We start from the raw sequence: 17598 nt of genomic DNA, 5'->3' as shown, positions 1-17598 counted from the left end.
TGTTTTGAACTTAGTTTATCTTCTAGTGCTTTTGGAAACACATAAAATAATTTTAAAGGCTTTCTATATATCTTTGCACAATTCATTTGATGTATTTTGGAGAGAATATTGAGTCACTCTTTTGTCCTAGATTTTATATGAAGCCTATTATTTCAGGTTACAGAGCAAGAAGTAGAACTGACGAGAAAAGTTAGTTTTAAATATTATCTTGGCATGTTGTTGAAAGTCTGTGGCTGTTTTATGGGAAGAAAAGGAAGGAAAAAAGTGCAGGAGTATGCTACTAGAATGTTTAGGTAATGACTGCTATTATAAACAATTATTATTATGATTCCTTAAGCATTGCTTTTTACCATCGTTTTTTCATCTCAATTCTCTTTCCTACACAAAAGCGCCTCTTTCCTACACAAAAGTGAATGTTTCTGTGAAATTTTCAGCAAAACCAACAAAAGCATTTTCCAGTAATAGGAGAATGGGGAATGTGTTCTCTTTCAACTCTTCTTTCATTTGATCAGTTGCATCAGAGAGAAAGGGAAAAAAGAAAGAGACCATATCATATCTTCGCTAAGCAGGTATGAATGCTGGTTTCAGTCTGAGCAAGTTGCAGTTGTTTGAAGACATGCATGAATATGAATCACTTGTGATATATATTTCATCCAAAGAGAGAGGCAGGCTGCAGCAGGTTATTCATATGAAGCTGGGGTACCTCTGTTTTTGGCCCACATGTAAGACTTCAACCAGTCTCACACAACCCATTAAAGGTGTCTATGGAAATAATATCACTGACTGCAGTCGATATTTAATCCTGCCCCAGTGATGCACTGAGTAAAGCTATGCCTTACAGGTAGGGCTGTAAGGATGAAGATGAGTGCTGATTGATCCCTTTACTGCAGTCTCATTTAGCACAGGAGTTGGCAAACGATGAAATTTGATGCCATGCTGTTTTAAATTTTTTTCTGTAGCTGCACAAAATACACAGGCTTGGATGTGATTTCTTAATAAATGTGAAATCACTGCTTTCCTTTGCCCTCGCATCTTCCTCAGTACCAGCAAGCTGTAAACTGAAAGCTGCAAGTAGGGACTCATGTACATGGAACAGTGTCAGTGCATAATGACCCTGAATAACCTTATCCACCTAAATAGCTTTTGTGGAGTTGGTATAGCCACTGCTGAGGAGTACAGCAAGCAAAGAGAGCGTGTGGTATTCACTGTAAAGGGTTTTGACGTTCTGCCTACTTTGCTGTAGGTAATAATGCAATGAGAGCAAATAATGCAAGCCAATAGCACATGGAGAAAAATAATGGAACTTTTTATGGATAAATGTAATTGCACATTTCGTGCTTTGCTTTTTGTAGTGAGTCCATCAAGTCAAACACTCAAATACATTAGTTAAACACCATTTTCCCACAGAACTCAGTAACTAGTTAGCAGCCCTTGGAATATTGGTACCATTATCCAGGTTGATCGCAGCCCAGTGCAGAGCAGCATTTGGCAGTCAGGTCAAGCTGTGATTACTCGAATTGATGAATTTGGTGGACTGGCAGTGGAAAGCAGAATGTGCCCCATGGCTGCGGGCTGACTGCTGCGTTACTTCACCAGGCCTGTAGCAATTAAGTGAAATCATGCTGAGAAACAGTGTCTCCTTTGACTGCATGGTAACTACTCAGGCTTTGAACATCTATGGCCTTGTCCATCAAGCACTATGCTCTTGTGGTCTTTTGAAGAGCTCCTTGGCCCTAAGCAAGGAAAATAAAACATTACCTTGTCTAGCAGAACAGGACTGTTTAGATGACAGGCATGTTTTTATTGAGAAAACGTACTCTGATGTGATTGTTTTTGTCTAAATCGATGCCAAAAACGCACTGAAGGTGCAGGTAAAAATATTCATTAAATATTGAATCCAGAAAATATCCAGCAAAGGCAAATCTCAAGCCATATTAGTAGGATTTTTCTTTTCTTTTAATGCACTTCATTAATGGTTTTGTGTAATGAGGATCTTTGTTTGTCCATACAGTATGTAGGCATATCATGTTCTGTGTCAGAAACTTCAGGCACTTTTAGAAAGGTTGTATGTACTACATTACATAGTTAAAGCTACTTTTGCCATTTAATTTAGGAGCATTCCTTGGGGGAGCTAAGTCATATGCAGGGACTGGAAAGAAGGAGCTGACTCTATAGAGTATCTGACTTAGATTACTAAAATAACCTGGAGGCTGGGTGTGACCCGGCCATGTGTGCTCACAGCCCAGAAGGCCAGCTGTGTCCTGGGCTGCATCCAAAGCAGCGTGGCCAGCAGGGTGAGAGATGTGATTCTCCCCCTCTGCTCCGCCCTGGTAAGACCCCACCTGGAGTGCTGTATCCAGCCCCGGGGTCTCCAGCACTCAGGAAGGATGTGGACTTGTTGGAGTGAGTCCAGAGGAGACCACCAAGATGATTAGAGGGACCGAGCACCTTTTCTATGAGGAAAGGCTGAGAGAATTGGGATTGTTCAGCCTGGAGAAGAGAAGGCTTCGGGGTGACCTAATTGCAGCCTTCTGGTGCCTGAAGCCTACAAGAAAGAGGAAGAGGTACTTTTTACAAGAGCATGTTGTGACAGGACAAGGGGGAATGGCTTCAAACGGGAAGAGAGTATGTTTAGATTAGATATTAGGAAGAAATTCTTTACTATGAGGGTGGTGAGGCACTGGAACAGATTGCCCAGGGCAGTTGTGGATGCCCCATCCCTGGAAGTGTTCAAGACCAGGTTGGATGGGACTTCAAGCAACCTAGGATAATGGAAGGGTGGTTGGAACTAGATGATCTTTAAGGTCCCTTCCAACCCAAACCATTCTGTGATTCTATGAATCTGAGGTACCTGTTGTGATGCTACCTGTTAAAACCTCTCTGTGTCCTAATGCTATCACACTTGTCTACAACCTCTGTAGACCCCACTTGTCCCTATTTTGTCACTTGTTTTTTCTCCTGCTTATGGTTTGGTGTATGGAAATGTGATATTTATCTTTTGACAGATAATGCTTAATTTTGCCTTCAGCTTGTTTTCATATAATCTATTTCATACTGGTTTTGTTAATATTGCTGTGCTTAAGATATATACTCTCTCCCCAGGGCATTGTTTGTATCTGTTTTCCAAGTAATATTGTGTATATAATCCTACTGAATTGCAATTATATCCACCAATCAAAATTCATGACTCTGTAGAGCTGCTGCCTTGTAACTACACATTTCATTCTTTATTATGAGACTTTTGGCAATATAACTGGCAGCCTGTAATCAGCTGGAGTGCAGGAATTTTGAAGTGCCAGGGCTGTGAGAAATAATCTGCAAAGTCATAGCTCAGGTTGGCTTGTTTTGGTGACTGTAGCAGAATCACAGAATAACAAAAGGTTAAGGTGGTGAACACAGAGCATCCAGATGGTGCGTAGGTAAATTGGTTATTTTTGGAAGTGATGCTTAGACAAAGTTCATAAATGTGTAGCACCAAGAATAATTTCAAGGATTACAAGAACATATTACATAATACCAAAGTAGTAATCATTTAGCCAGAGGGGAGCTGGGTGGCTAGACATGGGTTTATGGGTGGGGTGTGAAGCAGGAGAAAGCTTAGTCACTTAGTGCCATGTGGCACCAGGCCATTGTAGGAAGTGCCTCCATGGCCTCTCTGTGCTTCCCCTCTAGACCATCCTCTGGGTGGTAAACATATGCACAGCTAAGTAGTTACTAAAAGATTTAGTAAAGACATTAACTGCCTTATTCTACTTTCAGTTTGTCAAATGATGTCTTTCAAGTTCTTCTAAGTCAGGTGGAGTCATGTTTCAGGGAAGTGTGCTTTTGTCAGAAGCAGATATTTGGCTCACAAAGATTAATCTGATAGTTTCTTTTTGCCTTTTGTGTTTTGCAGGTTCTCAGACTTTGTGCAGTTGAGTGTTCTCACTTGGTCTTAAACTCTAATTTTGGAATGTTCCAAATTAAATTATCTTTTTTTCTTAAGAGAAAAAATGTTCAGTTAAACCGGATGGTCCCCTGGCATTTATGAGGCTGTATGTAGGTGTGCATTCATGAAGTTTTACAGACAGCCAAGGGCACACAGAGATGGTAAACGCTTTGTTAAGAGGCGAATTGTAGCATGTAAGGAGATCAGAGAGCTGGGCTGGGACTTTTTCAGCAGGACAGACTGGCCTGTGTTTGTTCCTGAAGAGTTCCTCATGTAAAATTAATCTTCAACGATATTAGCATATGAATATTGCAGCTTATGAACCAATACTGTATCTGAATAACTTTCCATAACTAATGCCAACACATTGAATGATTTTGATACTTGTATTAAGAAAAACCCCTACTTCTGAAATATGATCTTATCAAATAGTTGGTATATTATTAGACCAGTGAAGTCGGTTACACACTCTAAATATAATAGTATGTAAATTAAACTAAAAGTTAATTTTACATTTTCCCTGAGCAATGAAACCACATCCTGATGGATATTGCATTTTAATGTTCTTTTTGGTTGATCATATTATATTTTCTTTCTTCTGTTATTTCCCATAAACAGTATCAATTCATAGTGCTGACAGCCTATATACTAAATACCACAGTGAAACAATGGGAACTGTATTGTTCTCTATATACTGGCAAATCTCTTTGGTTAATGTGCATTCAATAAAGATAAAATAGCAAATGTTATTAAACTGGGGAAAAGCACAATGAAAGTTATTAATGTGTTTTTTTCACAGTTATACATATGCCACTTTTTTTTCTTCTCTTTAAAAATACAATTTTTTGGAAATAAGACAGCAAGGAAAAACTACATCATAAAACTACAGTAGCGATGAAGATATTTGTTTCAGTGCATTCTCAAAAGATGAGAGATCCCCTTTCTTTTTTTGGGCAGTGAAAGAGGGTATTAAACATAGTTCTCTGTTTGCAATTAAACAGCAATATTAAATATAAAATAAAAGTTTAAGAATTAATAATTTTTCCTTCCTCAGCCAAATTTCCTCACAGATTTTAAAAGTATTACACCCAGAGGAGGAGTTTAAAAAATGACTAGCTGGTTTTTATACTTCCATTTCACAGAACTGCAGTATTGTCCTTCATCATGAGCTACGTAAGGAATCAAATTTGAAAAACCACTTAAGGGCCTTTACCTAGAGGTCTTTTAGTCTAAATTGTCTCACAGGAGTGTTGGTTAGGACAGGAAGTGCCTGTCCCTTGTCAGTGGGTGGTTTGCATTTGAGGGAGCCTCAGCTGGTTGCCCGGTTTTAGCTTGTGCTGTAGGGCTGTATCATGACTTCAGTGCTGTCACCATCCCTGGGGTGGAAAGGTCCAAACATGGCAGCTGCTCCCAGAGGAGCATCACCGGGCTGTGCTCCTGGTTCCCATGAGAGCCAAATGGCACCTCTGTGGAGGCTTTGTTGGGAGTGTGTTAGCTGGGGTGGTTCCCTCCAGGACAGCAGTCCCTCCACCTGTGTCTGGCTCAGGGCTGCCTCTTCCCATTCTCAGCTCCAATCCTGCCTTTCCTAGCTCTCCCAGCTAGTGACCGTGGACTGCCTACTGCTCTAACAGCTGTTGGAGCTGGTGGAGATTGTGGCTGTTGCTCCATGCTTTAGCTCCATCTCAGGGCCTATCTGAGCTTTTGGTGCCAAGATGCAGGTCCTGGGGTGGCCATGGTGAGCATATGTCCTGCTGGAGGGAAGGCTGCTGTCCCCTTGCTGGCAGAAGCTGTGCCACAGAACTGGGCAGGGGTCTGGCTGCGTCCTGCCATGGGCAGCGTGCCTCTCTCCCTCCAAAGCCCTGCATTCCAGCAGAGCTGAGCAGCTGTCAGGAACTGAGTAGGACAGACCTCCATAAGCATTTTGACCCCTAAGTGCTTGTGTGTGTTGCTTCATACTGATTGGGAGAAGCTTCCTAAGATTCTTCCTTTTTAAAAAAGTAAAAACCTAAAAAACCTGTACAGCAAATGAATTGACCCTGGTTTTTGTCCATGCTCCACCTATTGAAGCGCCCCAAAACACTCGACTGACTTCAAGCCATTATTAAGAATTCTGTTTCTGCTAGGCACTCTTAAGGCAGAAGAGGGCTCTTCTCTTTTGAAAATAAGGGGTGGGCATCTGGATTGGTTTTATTATTAGCACTGCCTCACAGCTTTACCCACTGGATCACTGCTACAGTAATATAATATATAATAATATATATTTCCAAGTGTCAAGGCTTCTCGTTTAAAGCTTAACTCAATTTTAAATCCATGTGGAAAGGAAAGACCTTTAAAATACTTAATAAATTCTAATCTTAATCATATTCATCATTATTAAAATTTGAAATAGGTTGAAATACTTAAGGTAAGTGAAATGAAAAAACTAATAAAGAGCATGAAACACACTGGAGAAATGGAAGAATAATTGCTAAAGATTAAGAAATCTACAATGGCCAAACATGAAAAAGCCTTCATTTCCAGTAAGCATTTATTTTAAAGTTTTGCAATAGCTTAATAATATAAAAGGAGATTTTAAGAATGAATTGAGTGTTAAGTGCAGCAGAGTGGCGAGACATGATTAAATACATTAAAACTTATACTAGTCCTGTCTTTGGGCTTCAGACATGATTTAGGCTTTGTCAGTTCTTGAGAGAGTTGCTTCACCTGTCAGCAAGGAGACAACATTACTATTGCTGTTGCTGTTAATAATAATTATCATCATTGTGGTAATAGTAGTTTTCATAATACGTAGTGCCTAGAAGAAGCAAGGCTGAAGACACCAGCTTGCTCAGTTTTGTACAGGCTAAACAAAAGATTTTTTCTCTTCCAAAGAATGTTTAATATAAGCAAGAAAGGAAGGACCTCTTTGGTTTTAATTAAAAGTTATACACAGGTAATCAAAATGTTTGGCTTCTATTGTTTGTTTCATCCTTTTTTTTTTCTGCTAGTGAATGAAAAGTGGTATTTGAATGGTGCACTTCACAATGTAGTCTGTGGGAGAAAATGGCATTAAATATTTTAAAAAATGAAAGTAGTAATTTTATTTGTATTCTAGGGATTACTTACCTTGACCATGCTGGTTCAGCACTTTTCCCAGAGAGTCTACTTAAAGCTTTTACTGATGACCTCAGAAAAAATGTTTATGGTAAGTGCAAAGCAACATTTCCATTAGTCTTCTCAATGTTGCATCTAAATCGTACAAAACTGAGTTTCTTGGAAGAGACCTTCTGCAGGCTTTTTAATATTGCTATAGAGCAGTTGGAAGACCAGTGCTTTTACAAAGGAGGCATAGGCCCTTTGTGTCACCTCTAGCTTCATTCTTCGGTTGCCAAGGATGTGTCAATGTTGGTGAAGAAGAAAAATCAAAGGGAGCATGACTCTCTTGCCTCAGAGTTAGGGCACCAGGCTTGGGATAAAGAAATACAGTGCAGCTATAAGCACTGTTCATTCTTTGTGGTTTTTTCCACACAAAATGCAAACCCAATTTCTTATGCAAGGACCAGAATCCAGAATCACCCTCCTTCTCAGTAAGAGTCCTCACAGGGGGCTTAGACTGTGACTCAGTATAAACATTTTATTCAGAAGAAAGCTTAGCTCAAAGATCCCAAGTGAATTTAGGCATGGAATAGGTGCTATTCAACTTTGCTCTGCTCTATTAGACTTTGGTGCCTACTCAGAAAAAGGATAGGTATTGCCAAAGCAATAATGCACAGAGGAAGGTGAGTAAAAGTATCTACAGAATTGTGTAATATCTGGGTGGAGATTTAACTCTTGCAGCACCACCTGTGAGTACTTCAGATCCTCTACCTAAACCTTTCATTTCTTTCTAATGTTATTATTAGCTGAGAATCACACACCGAGTGTGATTTTACATACAAAGTCAGCAGCATCCATTTTTAAAAAAATAATTGTTACTGTGTGAGACACATTAGAGTAAGTCATGCTCAACCAGAAAAAAATATACTGCACAGTATTATGCTGTAAGCAGTCCCACTGAAGTAATGAAATTTCCTATGGTATGTTACTATCTGTGGGTCATGTGTCCTTTTTGCTAGTTTTGTGTATTTTTTGTGCTCCCTGTTACATGGAACAAAGGGATTCCTCACTTGGGAACTAGGTACCACTGCTTTACAAGAAAACTCTTGTTCACTCCAGCACTGGCACGCTCGTGCTTATCACCTGGGCAAGCCACTTGAGAGTTTTGGGTAGTTTTCATTTTCAGTGAGCCCTCATGTCATTTTCCCCTTTTCCTTTTTCCTGAGTGCTGGCAAAGCTGGGATCCAGAGCATGAATTAAGGTTCCACTATAAAATAAGTGTTATTCTTGATAGGGATAGGGTCTTTTTTTCTGTTATAACAAAATACATCGATTTGATTACATTCAAGATCTCCTATTCAAGTGCATGCCAGTGATATTAAAATTAATGTTCTGTCACCACAGACATTGTAAAGTGAAACGTATGCACTCTGATCTTAGTTATTTCAAACAACATTGGGCTCAACCCTTTTAATAAGTACCATCTGTGTCAGAAAAGAAAATTAATTTGTGAATCAATTGAGTGCATGTGAATAGAAGTAGTAGTACTACCAGTTTGGAGCAGATTTGCATAGTACCTATAATGCCATAGGAGAACAAATTGTGTGTTTTTATTGGTGTTTTCATCTAAAATTATAACAAGAGCTCCAGTATGGTCAATTCTCTTTTTTTTTCAGTTACATCTCATACTCTGAGGACAGTAAATGCTGCATAGAAAGAGTTAATTTAACAAATACAGATGTGAATTAATGGAGAATCTGACTTGCAGCTTTTTTATTTTCTTGGTGATAATCCACAGGCCCAAAGAACTGCAGTTTAGCTGTTGCATGTGTAAATGAGGGAAAGTAATATAAGTGAGAGATAGTCTCACTTCTAAATTGAGAATGCTTGAATTGGAAATTACAAAAATGCAACATCAGACATGAAAAGTGTAAGTATTAGTTTTGGGTTTGAGCTCTAAAGTTATTATTTCCAACACCTTCACTCAACAACTTTCAGCAGGGTAATTTTTAAATTTTGGAAAGAGTAGCTAACATTGGAGCCTACTGCAAAAACTGTATTAGTATGGCAATTTTTCTCTTATTCTCTTTCCAAACTGTTTTGGCATGTTCTCTGAAGTATTTGCTAATAAGAAAGTGTGCTGTGCCTGTGTGAATATTGCTGCAATCTTTTTTGCTCAAGAAGATAAAATTATGCTGACTTAATTGTTATATATGCTTGTGCTGAGCTGGGCTAAGGTGGCTACTAATTTTGCAATAAAATTTATATTTCAATGAATTAGTTGAATTTCAGACTCTAAAAAACCTAGGATTAATTCTGCTGTCCAATCACGATTGTCTGTTATCTCCAGATCCTGTCTCTTTCTTCTTAGCAAATACATTTAAAACAAATACATTTATGAATGTGCATTCTGTCTGTAGTCTAGTATGTTTGTGCATATGCAGTTTCATTTTCTTTTTAGGAGAACTGCCTAAGTATTAGTGAGAAATCCAGCTGAAGTTTCCTGTTATAATTGCTTTACCCTCTTGTATGTCCCTTCTCTTGACTAAGGTGCTTCAGGACATTGCTGTGAAGTATGCACTGAATCTTTTTTATCATCTTTTGGGCTTGCTTGGTGTAACACTTTGATAAAAGAGAAATTTAATAGCAAAATTGTGATTGATGATTAATTTCTGTATCTCTGTTATCTCCTAGGCAACCCTCATAGTCAGAATATCAGCAGCAAGCTGACATATGACACAATCGAGCATGTTCGATACAGGTAGAGTAATCCTTTTTTTAGATGTTATATGATGCACTTGATAGTTTTCTTTTTGGTTAGGCCTGTAGTGTTTTGATGACTTTGATGGGATGCCATTTTCTAAGGGTCATCTGTCATACCTAGAGAAAACACCTCACTTTTAAAACACAAGGTATTTGGACAGTCAAATGTTGGATCATATCAGTTCTTTTTCTCTCAGATGCCCCAATTCTCAAAGTCCTGTAGTTAGTTTAGTACTGTAAGACAACTACACAGTTTTAATTAAGATATAGGACTTGGAATTTCAGAAGAGATCATTAGTAGGATGTTATGGTAAGATAGTAAGGTAGTACGAGGTTCAAGGACATGGTTAAAATTCAGATAAAATTAAATAGAGCATAATGGCTTGTGAGAATTTACAAAAAGCTTATGGGAATGTGTACAGCATGTACTTACTTATCACTTGGAGTAATAAAATACCTTTTAAAGCAGTTTTAGTATAACTTTTAAGAGTAGAAAGTAAAAAAAGGTGAAATTGACTGTTGGGGCTTCTGAGTATAGGCAAGAAAATGAACTGATTCTCTAAATAAAATACTCCTCTGAAAGTTCGGGATGGAGTGTGCTGAAGGTACACTTCTTGCCGTTGATTTACACCATGATGAAATATACAACTTAGCTACTTGGTTATTCATTTTAGGGATTTGTTTCAGAAAACTCTTGCTATTTTATAAAAGACGTCTTCATCGCGGAATATGGATGCTCTGAGTTCATTTGCCTGCTTTTAATGGCACTCTTAAGGCAACTAAAGAATGTCATGGATTCCTCTTATTTCATCTTCTTTCTTGGAAGTAAATGTTTCTCCAAAACACGTCACATAATTAAGATCAATAGCACTGTATTGTTCATCGTTGTAATGAAGAAAATCTGTTTTATGCCTTTCTGCTGCATTTTCTCCCACTGTTTTTATGAGAGTGTAAAAAATCCAAGATTTCTAGTTGGATGCGTTAAAACCTGTTTCCCCCTTCCCATCACCTTCTTTCTGGAAAAAGTATATTCTTTTTGCTTCTGCCACAATCCTCTCTTAATGCTGTGCAGGATGACAACCTATTAATGCATGGCCAAGTGAAATGAAAGAGACTACCCATGAGGAATAGTTGTCTTCAGAAGCAGACACTCACAGCCACTTACAGCAATACCCACAGCCTGCAGAGTCTTTTGAGCAGACCTGTGTGCTCACATGCAGAATTAGCATTCTGATTTCCATTTACTCTCAGTGCTGTTGCAATGTTGCTGTTCCACAGTTCTGCTTATGAAGGCACAGTAGGAAGTGTAACTGTTTTTAGAATAATTACTATTGTATTGTGTGTTCTTCCTTGTTAGGCAGTAAGAAAATAGACCTTCACTGTGTAAAAACCTAGATTACTTTAAAAGAACTTACATCTTCAGCTTGTTTTATTTTGGATCTTGCTTTAAAAAAGCTTGTGACTTTTTTAAGGGCAGAATGGGAGATGACAAGAACATACCAGTGTTAGTATTGAGGGATCTTTTGTGTGTTTTATTGTTCTGGCTTTTTTTTTTTAAATGCCCTCTGCATCTAAATGAACATTTTTGGTATCACACCTGATAGAATTTGTCATCTGTCCCTAAAGAAATTCAGCCATTTTTAACTCCCAATAAAAATTTTAAAAGCATAGTCGTCAAAAAGGCATAGTCATAAAAATTCAGGAAGAAAATGCCCCAAACCTACTGTCAATAAGTCAGCTATCTAAAATGCAATAAAATTATATTGAAAATCTATACTTCTATGCCATTGCAGCTAATCAAAATAAGCAGTGTGACAAGACAGGGAGACAGGCAGCACTGTCCTGCATCACAGTACAAAGGTTGCATTTTCTCAGTGAAAAAAATTATTCAGCAGGTAATTTTAGAAATCTTAAAATGAATTACTGGCTTGTAATGTGGCTTTTGGCACATGGCTGCAGTCAGAAGTATAGCTTTTTTTTCAGTGTTTGACTCTAGGACAATGCTGTTTTATTTTTTAAATTATTTTTTAAATTTGACTTTCTGATGTGATGGCACAATCAACTAATTAAAAATAACACAAATCTTAATTTCAGATTTATATGTGCTGATATAGGGGATAGCAGCATCAGAATAGACTTTCCTAATCCGGCAGTGTACACTGTACAAAGGTGAATGATTTGGTCTTACCTCCATATCTGCTGGCCAGGGAGAAACCACTCTTAGAATGTGGCTTTGCGAGAGAATAATAATAATTAAATAATGGAGTCAGTGGATGTTTTCTCTGATCTAAAAAATTATAATAAGATGCTTTACTTCTTGTCCAACTCAAGTGCAGTAAGATTAGAAATAACTATTTTATGCTTAAAAACATTGCTTCTCTTTTCTTAATATGGACTGCTGAATGATTTTTAACATTGTATGTATCTCAACATTAACCATGAGTGATGCTGAGAAGAGGAAGCAAGAAATGTAATAAGCCTTACTGAAACGTATTAAATGTATGCATCAAAAGATTATAGATCGTTTTTATGACTTTACTTATGGATGTATGGCAGTGCCATTGCTCCACTCCCACATAGCTAGAGAGCAGAAGTACAATATCTCCTGATGATGCTGCAGTTAATGTAACTCAGAAATTCATTACACTGAGTATTAAATAACCCTTTTCCCATATGCAAGCATTTTAAAATACTAGATTTCTGAATATTTTAAAACATTGTCCTTGTGAATCTTGCACTTGGAACATCAAATAGTGCAGCAGTGTCTTCTTACCAGAATCAGACTGAAGTTTTAGTGTTGTTTGAAGTTTGTGGTGTGTTTAAGATCTACAACAGGGTACTTTTTAATTTAAACACAGTGTTGTTGTAACAGAGTTTTGATGCTCATCCTTGAACTTTCAGGTACTGTGAAGTGTTAAACTGAATCATACTTTGGGAATTCAAATATATATTTTTTTAAAAGCCAGAAATTTAAAGTATGATTTCGGTACCAAGCATCATGTAGGTGTGGCAATATGTGTGTTACAGAATTTTCTCACTGAAGCTAAAAGGATTGGGCACTTAGCTAAATGGGATCAAGTCAAAATATAGAACCAAAACATGTATTTCTACAAAGGCTTGTCTCAAAATATGCCATCTAAGTGAACTATAAGAGGAGAATAATCTCTGTGGCCAGTGCATACAAACAAAAACAGGTGCAGCGGGCATGCACAAAATGACTGTAAATGGCTTAGCATTTTAAAAATGTACTTGTTGCTGTGGTAAAACACACAGGTGGTACCAGATTATGCTAAGGAAGCAGTCTCATAAATGCTGTTTATAATTTCATTTGCATTGTATTTTTAGAGAACATTTCATGATAGCAAGGTAGAACTTTACATTCCTTCTGCAAGCATCATATCTTGCTTATGAAATTGATGCCTTTTCCTGGTCTTAAAATCAAGAGTCATACACGGTTAGAAGGGGAAAAGGGATTTTACCTTGGTATTTATTTTAAGGATCCTTAGGTGCACATGTCCAGGTCATATGCATAGAAATGCACCCCGCCGAATATGCCCCAAAAGATCGGGTATAACATTATAGGTTTTACTAATTAGCATATCTATCAAAAATTCCCCAATGAGAGGCTCAAGTGAGCCCCCCCTCCCCAAGGAACCTTCCCCTGGATGGTTCTATCTTGGTTTACAGAATGTGTTCTGGAGAGGACCTTGGGGTCTGGGGCACACTGATCCCTAACTACGAAGCTTCTAAAATGTTTTGTCTCTTAGCTTAACAAACAAGTCCAAGAATGTAGGGAAAAAGCACTAGGAATACAGAAGTTGTAAAAAGGTATAACAGGGGTATAAAAGAAAAGGCAAAAAAATCTTCATGGCATCAAATAAGTTTCCATTCCAAGTCTTTTTTTTTTAAGTTAAAACATTTTGAAATGGTGTTACATGCAAGATAGGGATTTTTTCTTAATTCCCAGGTTTAAGCAATTCTGTGTCTGAAAACAGTAATGCTGGAACACATACATACATGAAAATAGGTTGACCTTTCCTACACAGTAAGAAGTAGTAGATACAGTATCTGCTTAGTATTGATTTGTCCTTTGCAAAGGTCATTGACGGGAGACCGTATGGATGAGTGACATCTGAGCACGGCATCCTGCCCTCCTTAATGGCACCTATCAACTTGAAAACCTAGTTTCCAGTCTAGGGTGGTTCAGCCCCTTTGCATGCTTGTTTTAGAACACCATTTGCAAACGCTGCTTTTCCTGATCCCACTGCTCAGTGGGGCAACTCTGAAATACCACAGGCAGTGAAGTCCAGCAAAAGGTCACCGTGCTCACTGCAGTGACTGCACACATGGCAAATGAGAGAGGCATTAGAGGATAATTATGAATAATGAATAGGTTTTTTGGAAGAACTTAGGCAAGAGGGGTGATCTTTCTCCTTGTGGTTCATGAAATGATTTAGGCATGCAATTAAACAATCCCAGTGTGCCCACAGTGAGTGGCTGATAACCCCACTGTGGGCTCTGTCCATGTGCTGAGTGACAACACAGCAGGGGCTTTGGTGCAGATGCTTCTTGTTTTGCCCTCAGCCACATCTAGCCTTTTTTACAAAGGACTCCATTTTATAGACATTGTTTCTATGAGTCAATCTATTACTTTTGGTGGGTTTACTCTCTGCAATCCTATGCAAGGTAGGAAAAAGATTCTGGTCAGGGTAACAGGTACTGTCATTTTTGAATGAGTTAGGAGACATTAAAGAAGAAGTAAAATCAGTCTGTTTTACTTTGGAACTTTGCTCCTGGACTTTCAGCTCTATTTAATAAATTAATTAATCATTAACTTGATAAGCTGAAGCTTTAGAAAGGAATTTGCTAATGCTTTTTTTACTCTTCTTGTAGTCAGCTTTATACTTTCATAGTTTGTATGGAAAGTAGAAAATAAAACTGGTACATGCACTGTCATACTCTGACTAATCTTTGTTGCAAAGAGTGTCAAATCTGGAATGCTTCATTTATTGAAAGAAATAAATATTTCAGTAAAATAAATTAAAATCTGGAGGTCAAAATTGCTAGTTTATGAACAAAAAGCATAAAATGCTTCTGGGAAATTCTGAGTTTTATTAGTATGGGTGGCTAGAATGTTTAGCATAGAGGTCTGAAAAGCACTGGATACAACCTTTACTTTTTTTCTTCCTGATTCAGAAAAAAACCCTCAGGACTCTGCTTTTGTAATATGGCTGTGGCAAAGAAGCTATGGAGACTAAGTGTAAAAATGATCTTTCTGTGCCATTGCTCTCTAGATAACATTCAGAGTAGGGAGAGTGGTACAGGCTTACTTGGATTCAGGCCACTGGTTTAGTTCATATTTTTTTAAATGCACGCAGCCTTGATGCCTCCTCAGCTGCTTTTTGGCAGGGACCCAATGGCTTCTGTGCCCATGGGGAGGTCTGTGAAAGGGCACATGAGCTGATGAATGAGATAGTCCAACTGGAACAAAACACATTGATAAAAATAGTGAAATTTCTCCAATGCAAATTCCTTTTTTCCATTCTCTCAGTCTCTTTGTCTTTTGCAGGATTTATATAGAAGCTTTTTTTTCCCCTCCCAAGGCTGTACAATACTTATAGAAGAAATGTAGTGTTCATCCCTCTTCTGGGTTTGCAGCTGCTTTTCCTAAGAAGCAGCATTGTGAGGCACCAGTGGGTGACGTTTCTGGTGACGTTTCTGTTGCCTTGGATGTTCAGGGAGCAGTAACATTGTCCTGCCTAGCTGTTGGGAACACTAGCAGTTCCTTTGCCAACTCCAGGGGAGCCTGACAACTTCATTATTGGCTTACATGATTATTTGTATTTTAAGTAAGGCTTTTGGAAGACCAGATCTTTAGCACAAATACAATTTCTGCCATCTCCTGTGTGCACCTGTTGTGCTTGACAACTTTGTTTTGGCTTCAGTGTAGTTTGGTTTCTCAGTACAAGTTGTGTAGCACTGGAGAGGTGCTCCACCTGAATGAATTCAAGAAATTTTGAAAGCCACCTTCAGTTATGTGTGTTGTTCAAAATTCAGCTGATTTTTTTTTTCATGTCTAATTTTTTTGAAGTCTATGGACTCTTTCTCTTTTGCTCCATCTGAAACTGACTCAATGATCGTGCAGCAAGAAGTACATGACTGACAAAAGTTTAACCTGTGCTGTTCATATCTTATTTCATATTTAAAATCATAATTTTGGGAAATACTAATTAATCTACTTTTTTAGAAACACAGAGATAATTTATTGCTGCCCCTTTTAAAATAGTCTCTAATAATCTTTCTGTGAAGTTAGCAAACCCGGTATTGAGCTCCATTTTGAATCTTACTCATTTCACTTCTAAAGTAATATGGGTATTTCATTTATTGTTATAATTAAGCTGTTGAAGACACACTAAAGCATTCCCACGGGCTTCTGTGGTGGCATCTGTGTCTCAATCAATCTGAAATTTCTGGTGTCATTTCTGCTGCAAGACAGAGCTTTTTGCACTCATCCTTTATTTTCTATCTGAGCCCCATCTTGCTATGCTTTTGACCAGCAGATTTGAGTCCTTAAACAGTCGTCATTTGCACTATGAGTCTTTTTGCTCCCATCCAAAATTCTGACTGCCAGTTCTGACTCTGCTTACTGTTCTGTTCCCTCGGCATTTTGGTACTGGTTTTGTTGCCCACACTGCATGATCCTTAGTGATCTTGATTTTTAATGCTTCAAACACTGATATCTACTGATGTAGTTTTATTATACAGTCCACCTAGGTGAGTAGCTATTAGTGTTGCTTATGTTTTCATCACTATGAATGGGGGCTAACTAGTTCATGATTTATTATTTGAATTTTGAATATAAATATTTTAACTACTGGTGAACTTCTAATCTCCTGAATATAGCAATGTATTAAGGATCTTCTGCTATTTTTTTCTCCAGAAGCAGATATGATGTGCAAGTCATAGTAACTTTGGGACAGGTGCCTCTGCAGTGTTTGAGTGATTTAATCACATTTCTTTTTACTCTCATTTGTGATGTAGCCTTAGAATTGTCTTCTGTCCCTGTTACATCAAGTGTACATCAAGTGGCTGCCTTCTCATCTGTGATGATGCCAGTTTTCTCTATGCATTGTTCCAGACTATCTGTAGCTCATCTGGTCTTCTTATAGACAGAGCAAACACATTTACTTTGTCAAATGATGGCACAAGCCCTCAGCTCCCTTTCTCTAATGAGCAGGTTGTTTACAGCAGCCATGCTAGATGCTGTAGTCCTAACACTGTTGGGGGTTTTTTGTTTGTTTGTTTTTGTTTGGGTTATTTCCTTTATTTTGCTGCCCTCTGCAATCTGCTGTCTTGCTGAAATTCTCAGTTAACATCCCATTTCTCTTAGCAGTTGTTGTCTTTTTTTCCTACCCCCAGCACTGAGACTGCACTTGGCCACAGGCAGGTGCCAGCTAGCTGTGTTCATTAAATATATACCGGCCTGTTACTGAGGTCATGGCTGCCCTGATGAAAACTTCTCTGTGGCAAAAAGCAGGCAGCTGCACAGCTTCCAGGCTGCCCAGGGGATGTGTTAAACACCACAGGGAGCAGAGCACTGCAGCAGGAGAAGAATCCAAGAAGGAGGAGTGCAGAAGGATGGGCAGTGACTGGCAAGGGGTGATGGTGCGATGTAACCCAGCCACCTTAACCTGGAAGGGATGAAATGAGTGTGTGTGTGCCCAGTAGGGGTTTTAGGGTGCCAGGTTTCAGGATAGCCAGGTGAGAAATATATCCCAGCTGATACAGTTCAAGAGTATGGGAATGCAAATGACCTTCAGGGTTTTGTGTTT

At 38.4% G+C, this 17598-nt stretch overlaps 1 protein-coding gene across 1 annotated transcript in view; it reads left to right on the top strand.

The window, feature by feature from the left end:
* The window catches only part of MOCOS (molybdenum cofactor sulfurase), a 209820-nt gene that overhangs the window by 19279 nt on the left and 172943 nt on the right, over positions 1 to 17598 (top strand). The window contains exons 2-3 of the mRNA XM_069004162.1: positions 7023 to 7112; positions 9698 to 9764. Of these exons, the coding sequence (XP_068860263.1) occupies positions 7023 to 7112; positions 9698 to 9764 (157 nt within the window). The remainder of the gene's footprint in view (positions 1 to 7022; positions 7113 to 9697; positions 9765 to 17598) is intronic.

The sequence above is a fragment of the Aphelocoma coerulescens genome, chromosome 2, assembly GCF_041296385.1.
Source record: "Aphelocoma coerulescens isolate FSJ_1873_10779 chromosome 2, UR_Acoe_1.0, whole genome shotgun sequence".
In the NCBI taxonomy this organism is placed as follows: Eukaryota; Metazoa; Chordata; class Aves; order Passeriformes; family Corvidae; genus Aphelocoma; species Aphelocoma coerulescens.
The sequence above is the reverse complement of the archived record's forward strand: the minus strand, read 5'-3'. Positions and strand labels throughout refer to the sequence as shown.